Source organism: Emys orbicularis, chromosome 9, assembly GCF_028017835.1.
Source record: "Emys orbicularis isolate rEmyOrb1 chromosome 9, rEmyOrb1.hap1, whole genome shotgun sequence".
Lineage (NCBI taxonomy): Eukaryota > Metazoa > Chordata > Testudines > Emydidae > Emys > Emys orbicularis.
This window is the reverse complement of record NC_088691.1, coordinates 18,003,007-18,017,489: the sequence shown is the minus strand read 5'-3', so window position 1 is coordinate 18,017,489 and position 14,483 is coordinate 18,003,007. Positions and strand designations below refer to the sequence as shown.

Below are 14,483 nucleotides of genomic sequence, written 5' to 3'. Positions count from 1 at the left end.
TTGGTGGGTCATTCTTTTTTTTTTTTTTTTAAAAGGCTCCAGGATATAGTGGAAGAGGAAGCCTTCATGGCTGAGGAACAAGAGGCCCTTGCTGTCACAGCAGCAGCCTGCAAGCTGCCCTGGGAGAACGGGCACCAGAGCAATGAGTCCCACAACGATGCTACCATGCCGCACCACATACACCTGCCCACCCATGTTCAGCTACATGATTTCTGGGAAGGAGGATGAGCTCGTGCCCGCCAACACTACCCTGCCACTGGGGACACGCTACCCCCATTCAGCAACCCCAGCAGCTGTCCACCAGGGCCATCCTGGAGTGAGTCCATAGTAACCAGAGCTGCCACCTTCTGCCTGCATTGCAGCAGGTGCAGACGAACTGCCTCCTCTCCTCTAGGCGGTAGGAAGAACCGCTTCTCACCATCCTCTGCTCCGTGCTGACCAAGGTTCTCACCTCTTCCATCACTCCAGGTGCTGGCAGAGCCACCTCCTCTCACACTCAGATTTGGGTGGACCTAGGTGAACCCACCTATGGCTGCATCCCTGGTTGGTGGGCCAAATAAAGTGAACTGGCAGGATGGGTGCAGCCCATCCCTAGAGGTAGTGGAAGCAATGGCAGCTGGAATGGAATTAGAGGGGAAGGGATTGTGCTCAACTGCAAAAGCCTTAGAGGGCCAAATGTCTAAGAGTGAAGAGAGTTCCTGTCCTGTATCTCACTGGAGGCTTGATGCCCTCCTTTGTGTGCATCCTCAAGAACTGGGAATCACAGAGGCTATTCCGAGGGAGCATGGATGGTTTTGGAAGAGGACAGAGCAGAAATCAGAACACAGAGTTAGAAGCAGAAAATAAAAAGGAAGGAACCTAACCTAGTTCACCCTTCTGTCCAGCTGGTCCAGGAATACCATCCCGACCTGGTTGCCCTTTCTCCCCTGGAAGACCTGGGGGGCCAGGACGGCCATCACCACCTAAAAAAAATAGAGCAACATATTAGAGCAACAGCACACCTGCCACAAAACTAAAACTGAAGGAATGACCAAGTAATATCAAGTCCGTGTGAATGAGACCATTTAAAATCAAAACCAAAACTCTTTCCTTCTCTGCTTTCTGCACTCACAGAAAAAGGTCACAGAACTGTAATCTTTAAGCAGTTTAATGGCGATTAAAATCCATCTAATGCTTCCTTTCATAGGTGAAATTAGGTTCTTGCTTCTGCAAACAGAGGATAAGCTATTACAATGCTTAATATAAAGAAAGCCGACAGATACAGAAACAGATACTTACTAGTTTCAAAAGGTAATGAGATAACTTTGTCAGTGACACAAGTAGTCAGGGTTGCTAACAGAAGGTTCAAGTATAATGGAATTATTGTAATTTGTTTTCAGGGCACTGTACGTACACGTGTGTGTGAGAGAATGAGAATAGATACACATCACACAATATAGTTGTCAAGATATGAAAAAAGAAGCTATTTCAAATTTTAAAAAGGTTCATGGGACCAAATCCTGCAGGCAAAACTCCCATGACAATTTACAGTTTTAACCCAATAATTCGATGCATAGTGTAGCACTTGTAATCACAGTACTCCTTTTGCCAGGTCTAATTCCACCATGGTAAATCTGCACTTGCCATTAGTGGATCTGGTCATATGCCCTCTGTAATCAATGAGAATTTTGCCATCCAAGATGGGACTCCATGTCAGAAATTATTATGAAGAAACATAAAGAACCCATAATGCCAGCCTACATTTTTCTGAAAGGGAATTTGGATTTTTCAAACAGCATTTCATAGCTTTCACTTTCAACTAAAGCTTTGAAGCTATTTCAAATCACTCTTTCCTGTTTAATCCTTCAAGTCACAGTTTGGGAGTCAGATATCTACTATAGGTCATAGAACTTTCTGGTGAACATCATAAGCCAGGCTTAAATAATACAAAGATAACTGAGGTTCTGCAAGCTTGACTTTGTTGTACGATTCATGCCTACCTGGTGGCCCAGGTGATCCAGGGAGACCAGGATTACCTGGGGGTCCATCAATACCTTTTGGTCCTAGAATTCCTGGTGGCCCTGTGAAATAATCAAATCAAATAATCAAACAAGACACTGCAGTGTTTTATCAGGTACTGGTAAGCACTGGATAAGGTACAAGTCAGACCAAGTAAAGAGTGTCAAGAAAGTATCAAGATACTGTACAATACATGCTGCAACTGTTAATACCATAGATTTGCAACCATTCATTTAAAGGGGCAGTAGGACTTTAAAGAAGAGGAAGTTCATCAACATAAAACATGGTTGCCTAAAGGTGTTTTTTTCCTGCCATCCTTCAGAATCCCACCTTCTTAATTACTTAATGCTGAAGGCCAATAGCATCTCTAACTTAAGTCAGACAGTATCGTCTCTAAAATGGATATAACCTAGTAAACAGCAACAGCATATTTAGTTAGCAACACAGTGAAAGCATGATGGACAGCAGCTAACCCATCATTCCCCACTCCCTACCTCCTTTTCAGAAAAAGATCTTAATGGGGCATGGGTCTCACCTCCATAGCATTAAGCTGATGTGAGTTAAGGACACTTACCACCTATCATGTTTGGTCCCTTAGTTTAGATATCACTAAATTTAGATATCAGGAGGAGGTGGCTAGGTTGAGAAGCATCCGAATCCACGAGCAGTTCCTGGACAGTGTCCATGTGGAGACAGCTGAGGTAGCTGTCCCAGTACACAGGACTGCTGATACACCACTGGTGGAGGAGGAGATGGCTCAGGGTGGACACTGGCAGCTGGTTACTTCTGGCAGCAGGCAGTGCTCCACCCCTGCTCCGAACCCTCCCGCTGTGGTAATAGGTAACTGTTATGCTCTTCTTGATACAGGAAAGAAGGCATCACCCCCTACAGTAAAAGAGGAGAAGCCTCGTACCCCTAAGGCTGGGAGGTCTGCTGCCACCACTGCGAATAGGAAACGTAGGGTAGTGGTGGTCGGAGACTCTCTGCTGAGGGGGACGGAGGCGCCCATCTGTCGCCCTGACATTTCATCTCGGGAGGTATGCTGCCTGCCAGGAGCCCATATCCGAGACGTTACGGAGGCATTGTCGAGGATTATCCAGCCCTCTGACTACTACCCCATGCTACTCATCCATGTGGGCACAAATGATACTGCGCGGTGCGACACTGAGCGGATCAAGAGTGACTACAGGGCTCTGAGAGTACGGGTGAAGGAGTTTGGAACGCAGGTGGTATTCTCTTCGATTCTTCCTGTCAAAGGTAGGGGCCCGGGCAGAGACAGATGCATCCTGGAGGTGAATGCCTGGCTGCGAAGATGGTGTCGCCAGGAGGGCTTTGGCTTCCTAGACCACGGGATGCTATTTGAGGAAGGACTGCTAGGCAGAGATGGCGTTCACCTTTCGAGGAGGGGAAAGACCCTATTTGGACACAGACTGGCTAACCTAGTGAGGAGGACTTTAAACTAGGTTCGACGGGGACAGGTGAGCAAAGCCCGCAGGTAAGTGGGGAACATGGAGACCTGGGAGATGGGTCGGAAACGAGAGGGAGTGTGGGCTATATTGGCAGAGAGAAAGGAGGGTCAGGACAAAACTGGGAGGAAAGACCAAACCAGTATCTTAGATGCCTATATACAAATGCGAGAAGTATGGGTAATAAGCAGGAAGAACTGGAAGTGCTAATAAATAAATACAACTATGACATTGTTGGCATCACTGAAACTTGGTGGGATAATACACATGATTGGAATGTTGGTGTGGATGGATACAGCTTGCTCAGGAAGGATAGACAGGGGAAAAAGGGAGGAGGTGTTGCCTTATATATTAAAAATGTACACACTTGGACTGAGGTAGAGATGGACATAGGAGATGGAAGTGTTGAGAGTCTCTGGGTTAGGCTAAAAGGGGTAAAAAACAAGGGTGATGTCATGGTAGGAGTCTACTACAGGCCACCTAACCAGGTGGAAGAGGTGGATGAGGCTTTTTTTAAATAACTAACAAAATCATCCAAAGCCCAAGATTTGGTGGTGATGGGGGACTTCAACTATCCGGATATATGTTGGGAAAATAACACAGCAGGGCACAGACTATCCAACAAATTCTTGGACTGCATTGCAGACAACTTTTTATTTCAGAAGGTTGAAAAAGCTACTAGGGGGGAAGCTGTTCTAGACTTGATTTTAACAAATAGGGAGGAACTCGTTGAGAATTTGAAAGTAGAAGGCAGCTTGGGTGAAAGTGATCATGAAATCATAGAGTTTGCAATTCTAAGGAAGGGTAGAAGGGAGAACAGCAAAATAGAGACAATGGATTTCAGGAAGGCGGATTTTGGTAAGCTCAGAGAGCTGATAGGTAAGGTCCCATGGGAATCAAGACTGAGGGGAAAAACAACTGAGGAGAGTTGGCAGTTTTTCAAAGGGACACTATTAAGGGCCCAAAAGCAAGCTATTCCGCTGGTTAGGAAAGATAGAAAATGTGGCAAAAGACCACCTTGGCTTAACCACGAGATCTTGCATGATCTAAAAAATAAAAAGGAGTCATACAAAAAATGGAAACTAGGACAGATTACAAAGGATGAATATAGGCAAACAACACAGGAATGCAGGGGCAAGATTAGAAAGGCAAAGGCACAAAATGAGCTCAAACTAGCTACGGGAATAAAGGGGAACAAGAAGACTTTTTATCAATACATTAGAAGCAAGAGGAAGACCAAAGACAGGGTAGGCCCACTGCTTAGTGAAGAGGGAGAAACAGTAACAGGAAACTTGGAAATGGCAGAGATGCTTAATGACTTCTTTGTTTCGGTCTTCACCAAGAAGTCTGAAGGAATGCCTAACACAGTGAATGCTAATGGGAAGGGGGTAGGTTTAGCAGATCAAATAAAAAAAGAACAAGTTAAAAATCACTTAGAAAAGTTAGATGCCTGCAAGTCACCAGGGCCTGATGAAATGCATCCTAGAATACTCAAGGAGCTAATAGAGGAGGTATCTGAGCCTCTAGCTATTATCTTTGGAAAATCATGGGAGACGGGAGAGATTCCAGAAGACTGGAAAAGGGCAACTATAGTGCCCATCTATAAAAAGGGAAATAAAAACAACCCAGGAAACTACAGACCAGTTAGTTTAACTTCTGTGCCAGGGAAGATAATGGAGCAAGTAATTAAGGAAATCATCTGCAAACACTTGGAAGGTGGTAAGGTGATAGGGAACAGCCAGCATGGATTTGTAAAGAACAAATCATGTCAAACCAATCTGATAGCTTTCTTTGATAGGATAACGAGTCTTGTGGATAAGGGAGAAGCTGTGGATGTGGTATACCTAGACTTTAGTAAGGCATTTGATACGGTCTCGCATGATATTCTTATCGACAAACTAGGCAAATACAATTTAGATGGGGCTACTATAAGGTGGGTGCATAACTGGCTGGATAACCGTACTCAGAGAGTTGTTATTAATGGTTCCCAATCCTGCTGGAAAGGCATAACGAGTGGGGTTCCGCAGGGGTCTGTTTTGGGACCGGCTCTGTTCAATATCTTCATTAACGACTTAGATATTGGCATAGAAAGTACGCTTATTAAGTTTGCGGATGATACCAAACTGGGAGGGATTGCAACTGCTTTGGAGGACAGGGTCATAATTCAAAATGATCTGGACAAATTGGAGAAATGGTCTGAGTTAAACAGGATGAAGTTTAACAAAGACAAATGCAAAGTGCTCCACTTAGGAAGAAAAAATCAGTTTCACACATACAGAATGGGAAGAGACTGTCTAGGAAGGAGTACGGCAGAAAGGGATCTAGGGGTTATAGTGGACCACAAGCTAAATATGAGTCAACAGTGTGATGCTGTTGCAAAAAAAGCAAACATGATTCTGGGATGTATTAACAGGTGTGTTGTGAGCAAGACACGAGAAGTCATTCTTCCGCTCTACTCTGCTCTGGTTAGGCCTCAGCTGGAGTATTGTGTCCAGTTCTGGGCACCGCATTTCAAGAAAGATGTGGAGAAATTGGAAAGGGTCCAGAGAAGAGCAACAAGAATGATTAAAGGTCTTGAGAACATGACCTATGAAGGAAGGCTGAAAGAATTGGGTTTGTTTAGTTTGGAAAAGAGAAGACTGAGAGGGGACATGATAGCAGTTTTCAGGTATCTAAAAGGGTGTCATAAGGAGGAGGGAGAAAACTTGTTCACCTTAGCCTCTGAGGATAGAACAAGAAGCAATGGGCTTAAACTGCAGCAAGGGAGGTCTAGGTTGGACATTAGGAAAAAGTTCCTAACTGTCAGGGTGGTTAAACACTGGAATAAATTGCCTAGGGAGGTTGTGGAATCTCCATCTCTGGAGATATTTAAGAGTAGGTTAGATAAATGTCTGTCAGGGATGGTCTAGACAGTATTTGGTCCTGCCATGCGGGAGGGGACTGGACTTGATGACCTCTCGAGGTCCCTTCCAGTCCTAGAATCTATGAATCTATGAATCTATAAATTCGGACTTGAGAGCACTGGGGCTGTCTACAGAGGCTGTCTACAGACAACAACTTGGGTCGATATAAGCTATATAGCGCAGGGGTGTGAATAAGCCACCCCTCTGAGTGAGATACATTATGCCGACCTAAGTGCTGGTGTGGACAGCGCTATGCCAGTGGGAGAGCTTCTCCCGCTGACATAGCTACTGCCACTCGTCGGGGCTGGAGTAATTAAGTCGACAGGAGAGCTCTCTCCCGTCAGCTTAGAGCATCAGCATTAGCAGCACAGCTGCATTGTTGCTGTAAGCCGCTGTAAGCTCTGTAGTGTAGCCCTAGCCTGAATTACACTGACTGTTAAAAAGTCTCTAGATAAGATTGCCAAACCTAATGAATTCATATTTGTATACACTGAAAAAATCTCCTCTTTACAATTAATTCTTTAGAGAAGCCAAGATTTTGTAGTAAGTTATAATAAAAGCCAAGATCCACAAGGGCTTTGTTGTAGCAATCCACAAGGGAAAAAGTATGGCCAAACTCAGATATTTTGTGGGTCAGAGGAGTTAGTAATCTGACCATTGCAGATAACCCCAGTTGTAGTATTGGCTTTCACAAATGTTCATGTGTTCTGGTCCCCTCACTGCAAATGAATTGACATTGATTTTAGAAGGAAGTTTAAAATGATGTATCTCTATCCCTTTGCAGTGATGATTCCGGAAGCATTACATGAACTGGCTCCACAGTAAGAACCCCGAGCAATTACAGCCTGCCACCATTCAAGTTACCTGGAGACGGAAGCCAAAACATGAGCGCATGAGCGAAAGACAGGAAATTCCAATAAAAATTCCAAGTAAAATTACCTGGGAATCCAGGAAGGCCTGCTTCTCCTTTTGCACCTGGATTACCTGGTAATCCAGCCAAACCAGGATTTCCAGGTGTACCTTTGCTGCCAGGGTTACCTGGGTATCCAGGGAAACCAGTGTCACCCTGGAAAATATTAGGCAAAAATGAGATCCATTCATTTTCATTTCATTTAATTCTTTTTGTATGTTCCTGTTCTTGACATCAGACACCAATGAATGTCATTAAAATCTTCACAGTTTTTCTTTTTGCCTAACTTGATGTTAACCAATGCTTAGTGCTGGAACTACCTTGGTAACGTTTATTACTTGAAAATGGCAATTGTAAAGATTTTAATGGTGGCCGCTACAATTTGTTTGTATAGTGTTCCCCAGAGCCTTTCCCCAAAGATTGTTCTTTGGCATTGTGAAAAGTTGGAGAGGTTATTTTCTTTTAGCTCTACATGGAGAGATTTTTTTTTTTTTTAGCAATTTTAAACATACCACTGTAAAAATGGCATGGTGGGAGCCCAGGTGTATTGCATCTCAATAATGCCATGTAAAACCTGTTCAATTTACAAGCACAGAGTATTTTTCTAACTTGTCAGCCCTGGAACCTCAACTCTGAAAGTAAAACACTGTTTTCTTTCTGACTCACGCATCATCACCAATAGTAAAGGCTGAGATTGTCACATTATTTATACAAATAGATTCACACCTGTACACCCCATTGTGTTCCAGTGCTCTCCACTAACTTCAGATTTCTGTTCAGCCATTAGGCTTTGCTAGATGTCATGAAAATGGGAATTGGGCATTCAAATCCCACAAGTGGCTCTGAAAGTCTCAGTCATAAATAAAGTGTCAAATCTTCCTAGTAGGTGTTATTGAGCTACCAATATATTTTAAGCAAACACTTTATATTCCTCAAATTGGAGCTAGAAACCGTTCAAACCTGCTCCTATGGTATAAGCACAGGTTTAAGGAGTGGAATACCACCAACTCATGCTTTTCAAAGTAAGAGATGAACTAAGTTTCATTCTAAGTTACAAATAAACATTTATGGGATCATTGGCAACAAGACAAGTCCAGGTCGGAGATCTCTGGCCACGTTTATCCTGGTTACCAATCGTTACACCAAAAATAAATTTGGCCCCCCTTAGTTTTAACATTCCAATCAGATACCTTGCTAAGTCAATGAGATATTTCTATTAGTTCTATGCCTACTCGTTATTTTACTTCTGCTTCTTGTTCTGATTCCTTGCCCAAGTACCATAATTCCCCAAACATTTCCCAGACCCGAGGAAGAGCTCTGTGTAAGCTCAAAAGGTTGTCTCTCTCACCAATGGAAAAGTTGGTCCAATAAAAGATATTACCTCACCCACCTTGTCACTCTATAATTCCCTAAAACATCAAAATCATTTTCACAGCAACAACTGTGAGGTCAAACAGGATTATGGCATCAGGTGGAAAAGAAGCAACAGAATCTTTTAAGAAGCCAAGATTCTGTTGCCATGCAGTTATCTTGGATATCGTAGAAGGAAGAAAAATTCAGAAGTGTGTGATATTTTATCTAAGTATTGTTTTTGCTAAACAGATTGTCTCTCAAGATTAGTTATAAGGCTCCAGTGACAGCTGCTAGGAGCTTACTTTTTTATAAAGTCCGATCACTTATGTAGCGAATGTTTGAAAATCTGGGCACCAGTATCTTTTTTCAAGCTTTAGTTTTTGGCAGCAGCAACTGTGACCTTTTAGTTGCCTCTTCCCTGTGGATGTATCTCTAAATGGCACCTCTGCATATTGTAGTCACCATTTTTCAAGAATTAATTGTGGCTGCTTGAGATTGGAATGGAGCAGTTCATTCTACTACCCCCTATAGGTTGTCATTATGTCACCAATTATAACATAATGACAACCCATAAGGAATCTTAAGTGAGCCATAATTTAGGATAGTCTCATATGCAACTTTCTGCCAAATGCAAATAACAACACGGATAGGGATTTCTCCAGCTGTTCTAGTTGCTTTAAAATATTACTCTCTACCAATGGAAATGGACATCACAGATGCTTCTCTTGGTAGATGGCCCTCTGTTAAACAATTCTTGATAAACAAAGACTTTTATGAGGAAAGCCAGTGCTACCGTTGGCTGCAGGGGAAGTGAGTTGTATGCAGATTTTCAAAAAACTGTTTTTTCCTTTAAAATGAATCTTTATTTTAATCTTAAAAACACTGAATCCCAGTGTGTCTTTCTCTTCACATAAAAAAAATTAACGCCCTTTAACACAGAAATATCATTCACCCACAGCACCTTCTAGGGAAGGATTTTGAAATATACCTTAGGGCCAGGGATTCCAATATCTGAAAGACCTGGGTTGCCTTTCTCCCCCTTTAATCCTGGAAATCCTGGTGGGCCAGGCTGGCCAGGACGTCCTGCTATGCCTTGAGAGCCTTTAATACCTGGGACACCTGTCCAAAATATCAAAAAATAATGGTTTTGCAGCAGCTTCAGAGCAGTCAGTCAAACTGTAAACTGACCAGGAAGGACTAATGAAGAGTTGAATGACTGATGAGACTTATTTTTTTAATCAAAAACAAACAAAACAAACAAACAAACAGCTAAAATCTCTCAGGGCTTCAGCATACTTCTCATACAAGGGGGAGGAATTTTACAGAATGCACAAGGATATAAATATTGCCTGTGTGTGTATATTTTAAACTGACAAAACCAAGAGGCCCTTGATAGTAAATAGCAACCAATTACTACTATAACCCCCAAAATATTGGTGGTGTTGTCCCAACACTTCTTCCAAAGTAACTGAATTACTGTATCTATTTTCTTTTGAACAAATAACCCATCTTATTTTCCCTCTGATGGGCTAGTCCACAGAGCCCTTTTCATTTCTAAACTGTTTTGTTGGGTGGAATCTGAAAAATGAGAGACCAGGCCCAATAAAAATTGTAATAAGATTCTTAGACAGATTTGTGGTCTCAGATGAACTACACATGAAAGCTACAATAGAAATACGCCCTTCCAGCTTTGTATCTGTAGTACTTTAAAATGAATGTACTTTGTTAAATATTTTATTATACAAGTCTGAATTTTCTATGCCAAGCCGTATACCATATATTCTTTCTGTACTCTTCACATAAGTATATGCATACTACTTTACATATATTTACATTCATATACACATTACACATGCAAATCTGCCTCTGCTTTGCAGAGATGAAACATACTGACCGGATCAATGCCTTTTAGTAACTAACCTGGAAGCCCCGTCTCTCCGATGGCACCTTTTTGTCCTGGAGGTCCTGCTGGTCCTGACTGCCCAGGAAGCCCTGGCTCTCCCTTGGGGCCTAGAAAGTAGGTTACTTTAGTTAATAGATGGCAATGACAAATCATTTTGATACAGTGATTACTCACATGAATATGGCCATCTTCTAATTTGGGGTTTCTTTGGGTGCCCAGCTGCCTTGAGATACCTTTTTTCCCAATCTGCACTGAAGATTTAAAACTTTTCTTTCAGCAGCAGACCTTGATGCAGTTAGGTATGCCTTTCCTCCGTGAGTAAAAATGGACTGCACATACAACTACAACTTGGGAACCATCTGAAACCAACTAGCACAGAACGTGGCTGCCAGTTTCTTAAGCAGTACTTCACACAAAGAGCACATTCTCCTGGTGGCTCCTTAATCTGCAATGGTTGTTCTTTAGTTTCCAGGTGGAGTTTAAGCCCATGGATTCGACCGATAAAGCCTGAACTGGTGTGGGTCCTGGCTGTCTGAAAGATTGCATAAATTCCAATATGACACCTAGAGCAAGACTTGCAACCAGGCAATGCTGGTAGAGAAATACTGAACAAAAAATGTAGAGGCTTCAGATGCAGCAGAATAAATACCGTGAAGTAAGATTTTTGATCCATGCAGTAGCTAAAAGCATAGATATGATTTCCAGCTAGCCTTCCCAATACTTCTGTTTGGTCTGTTGCTAACTGTAGAGGTAAGGACTAATGATGTAGGGATATGTTGACTAAGTAGGTCAGTCAAGGCTACTTACAACTCCTCCAATCAGGTTGCTCTTAGCAGCAAGCTCGTTTCCAGCTACCCCAATGGCAATCCCAAACTTCAACCAGATCAACAGATCAAAAATTGCATTCAGGTACGTCTAGTATTTTACTAGGAGTAATAAATCCACAATTTGGATAGGGATCCCAAGTTCCTCAAAGTCTGCAGATATTTAGATCCAGAAAGTGAGGTTGCCCTTTATGGTGGTACTACGATGTGAGTAAAAATGACATGAAGTCATTCAACATCAATGAAGAAAGCTGGGAGGAGAGTGCAGAATCCAGTTGAATCTGGAGGGAATACCTGGCACTGGGTGCAGCTCAGCACGAAGTGGCTTTGATTCAGAGGATGGAAGCAAAGTGAGCAAGAAGAAAGCAGCGTGCTGTAATCTTGGACTCCCACAGAGACAATACATGGATCTGTGAAATTTATAACAAGCTGTGTCGCCCTTGAATTGGGCTGGTCAGTGATAAGCAGGCTCACTAGACGCCTGACTAGACCTCTTATGCATACACCATGATGCAGTGGATTGAAGGTTCCCTAAATATGGTTTAAACCATATTTTGCTGCCACAAAACCAACTGCATGTGCATTTTTACAATCCAAGTCATTCATTACAAAGGCTGTACATGGGCAGGGTTTTCTACCTTACCTGGAAATCCTGGTGCACCTGGTTGCCCATTGAATCCAGGTGGCCCTGGGTCGCCTTGGAGACCTTGATAACCTTTCTGGCCTGATACTCCAGGAATACCTTTAAGGAAAAAGACAAACTTAATTACTGATTTTTTTATTTTTGTATCAAAGGAGCAAATTTTCTCATATATGAATAAAATGCCAAGTAAGGATTCTCTCTCATCAGGTGGAAATCTCCATATAAGCTAACCCGAGAGGCAGTACCATAAAACACAAGTCAGTGTTCATGGAAGACCCTGGATGAATATCTACAGAACAGAAACAACACAGTGTAGACAGAGGCAATACAAGCTTCCTGACATCAGCCATTGACAATATGCTTCACAGCCATACTGACAGGAAGCCCTACGTCTGCCTTGGGGCCTAGAATAGTAGATTAGGTTTGTTAATAGGATGCAATAATAGATCATTTTGATGCTCTGGTTACTCATATGAATAGTATGGGATAGGCTCAGCCTACATATTTATTCTAACATGTGTATCTGCATTTGGGCTACTTTTACAAGTGGTTTTGACTTTACTCTTGGACTGCAAGCACTTCAAGGCAGGGATGCACAGCACCTAACACAATGGGGCCCCAAATCCTGACCAGGGCATTAGGATGCTTCTCTGATACAAATGTTACACAATAATAAGAGTTCACGAGTAAGGACACTGCAACCGACTATATGGAGCAACTCAGTCACACTCAAATAGTCACTTTAAACCTTCTCTTCAAGAGAAGAAAAAGAAGAGAGATCCCTGACCCCATCCAGTTTAAGTTTTCCTTGCAGTGAAGGACTAACTGATTATAACTGACAGGTTTCAGAATCCATCTTGGTTCATCGTCACCTGTAGGAAACAAGCCCATGTATGGAATTCCTCACCTGCAATGCCTGGCTCGCCTTTCTCTCCTTTTGATCCCAGCTTGCTTGGATCAACTTGTCCAGGGGGACCTGGCAGGCCTGTTTCACCTTTCGTGCCTTTCTGCCCTGTCAGTCCAGAAGGTCCTGGTTGACCTGGTAAACCATCACTGCCTACAGCATGTACAGACAGCAAAAGGAAAGTGTAATCCATAGGGTGGGCTAACATCAATTATGTTTCTATCACACTCTGCTACGGTTGGCCTCCAGGATCTATTCACAAGTAGTGAAATTCACTCAATGGGCGGTGAGCTCCTGCAAGGCTGTCCACACCACCTTAAGCCACGCAGGGGGCTGAGCGAGGGGCCACACATGGAATAGTTGCGTAAGGGTGCCTACATGTGGGAAAGGACTGTATGCCTTGAATAGGCCAGCACAGAGGGAACAGATAGCTGTATAACAAAGCAAAGATCCAGAAGCCCCAACACATTGCACACCCGACATTAATAAATAAAAGTAATAATACCACCTCTATCCAGCTGTTAAATAGCACTTTCAATGAATAGATCTCAAAGCAGGAACAGTGTTTGAGAGTCTGCTGGCCGCCTGGTGCAGAGGAAGATTGGTGGATTTTACCTACCAAACTCACAAAATTCACCTGCATACAGCCAGATTATGTGGGCTTTATGTGGAGGAGTGAATTTCATCCATGTTGCATAAAGCCAATTCTGGAAGGCTTGACGACGCAAAGCCATCAGTCCATCTTTTACATTGTCTGAAGCAGACTTTACCAAGTATTATCTTTATCATTGTTTGCATTTCTTTAACGTCTTCAATCCAAGGATCTCAAAGATGAAACAGCTATAGCCTCAGAATGCCCCTTCCAACATGTCACATGGATAGCTTACTACTGCTTTAAACAAAGTACCTGTGAACACCAAAGTCAGAAAGATAACCCAACCCAAGCGATGAAATTCTGAACTGATTTATGCTATGTAACTCCCCACCAAAGCCAAGAATACATCAGACGCTGCTCCCAACATCTTTGAAGGATAAGCAGTGTTAAATTCTCTGCACTGAAAATAATCAGACAAATGTTACCTTTAGGACCAGGAAAGCCATCTCTGCCAGGAGTTCCAGGAGGGCCTTGTGGACCTGGAGCTCCCATCACACCCATCTCACCTTTGGCACCTAGATGCATTGAACCACCAGTGTCATTCTGAACAAAAACCCCAAAGCAATCAGTACTTAACTTTCACCTATCTTCATTCCTATGGTATTAACCTGTACATCAAAGTCAGCTAACTTGAGTAATTCTCATTTTATACCTAAAACATAAAGGGCCAGATCCAGTGAGAGGCTGAGTCCATGTAAATCCCAGTGCTTTCAATGGGTGTTACAGTGCTTAGCCCTTCTGAGGATCAGGCTCATATAGAAAAATAATTATACTTGAATGTGGTGTGGGCTTTTCCATTATTAATTCTTGCAGAGAGTGGTGGGTGTTTGTTTCTTATAAGCCATATAAATGCGCTTCCTGTATAAAATATTTCACGAAGGAGAGTTATTTATTTTAAATTTAAACTGTTATTTACTGAAAGTC

At 42.7% G+C, this 14,483-nt stretch overlaps 1 protein-coding gene across 1 annotated transcript in view; it reads right to left on the bottom strand.

The window, feature by feature from the left end:
* The window catches only part of COL4A5 (collagen type IV alpha 5 chain), a 159,964-nt gene that overhangs the window by 21,398 nt on the left and 124,083 nt on the right, over positions 1 to 14,483 (bottom strand). Inside the window, exons 33-40 of the mRNA XM_065410920.1 lie at positions 13,985 to 14,074; positions 12,908 to 13,057; positions 12,001 to 12,099; positions 10,551 to 10,640; positions 9,619 to 9,749; positions 7,307 to 7,433; positions 1,980 to 2,060; positions 864 to 962 (exon numbers count right to left, since the gene is read on the bottom strand). Of these exons, the coding sequence (XP_065266992.1) occupies positions 864 to 962; positions 1,980 to 2,060; positions 7,307 to 7,433; positions 9,619 to 9,749; positions 10,551 to 10,640; positions 12,001 to 12,099; positions 12,908 to 13,057; positions 13,985 to 14,074 (867 nt within the window). The remainder of the gene's footprint in view (positions 1 to 863; positions 963 to 1,979; positions 2,061 to 7,306; positions 7,434 to 9,618; positions 9,750 to 10,550; positions 10,641 to 12,000; positions 12,100 to 12,907; positions 13,058 to 13,984; positions 14,075 to 14,483) is intronic.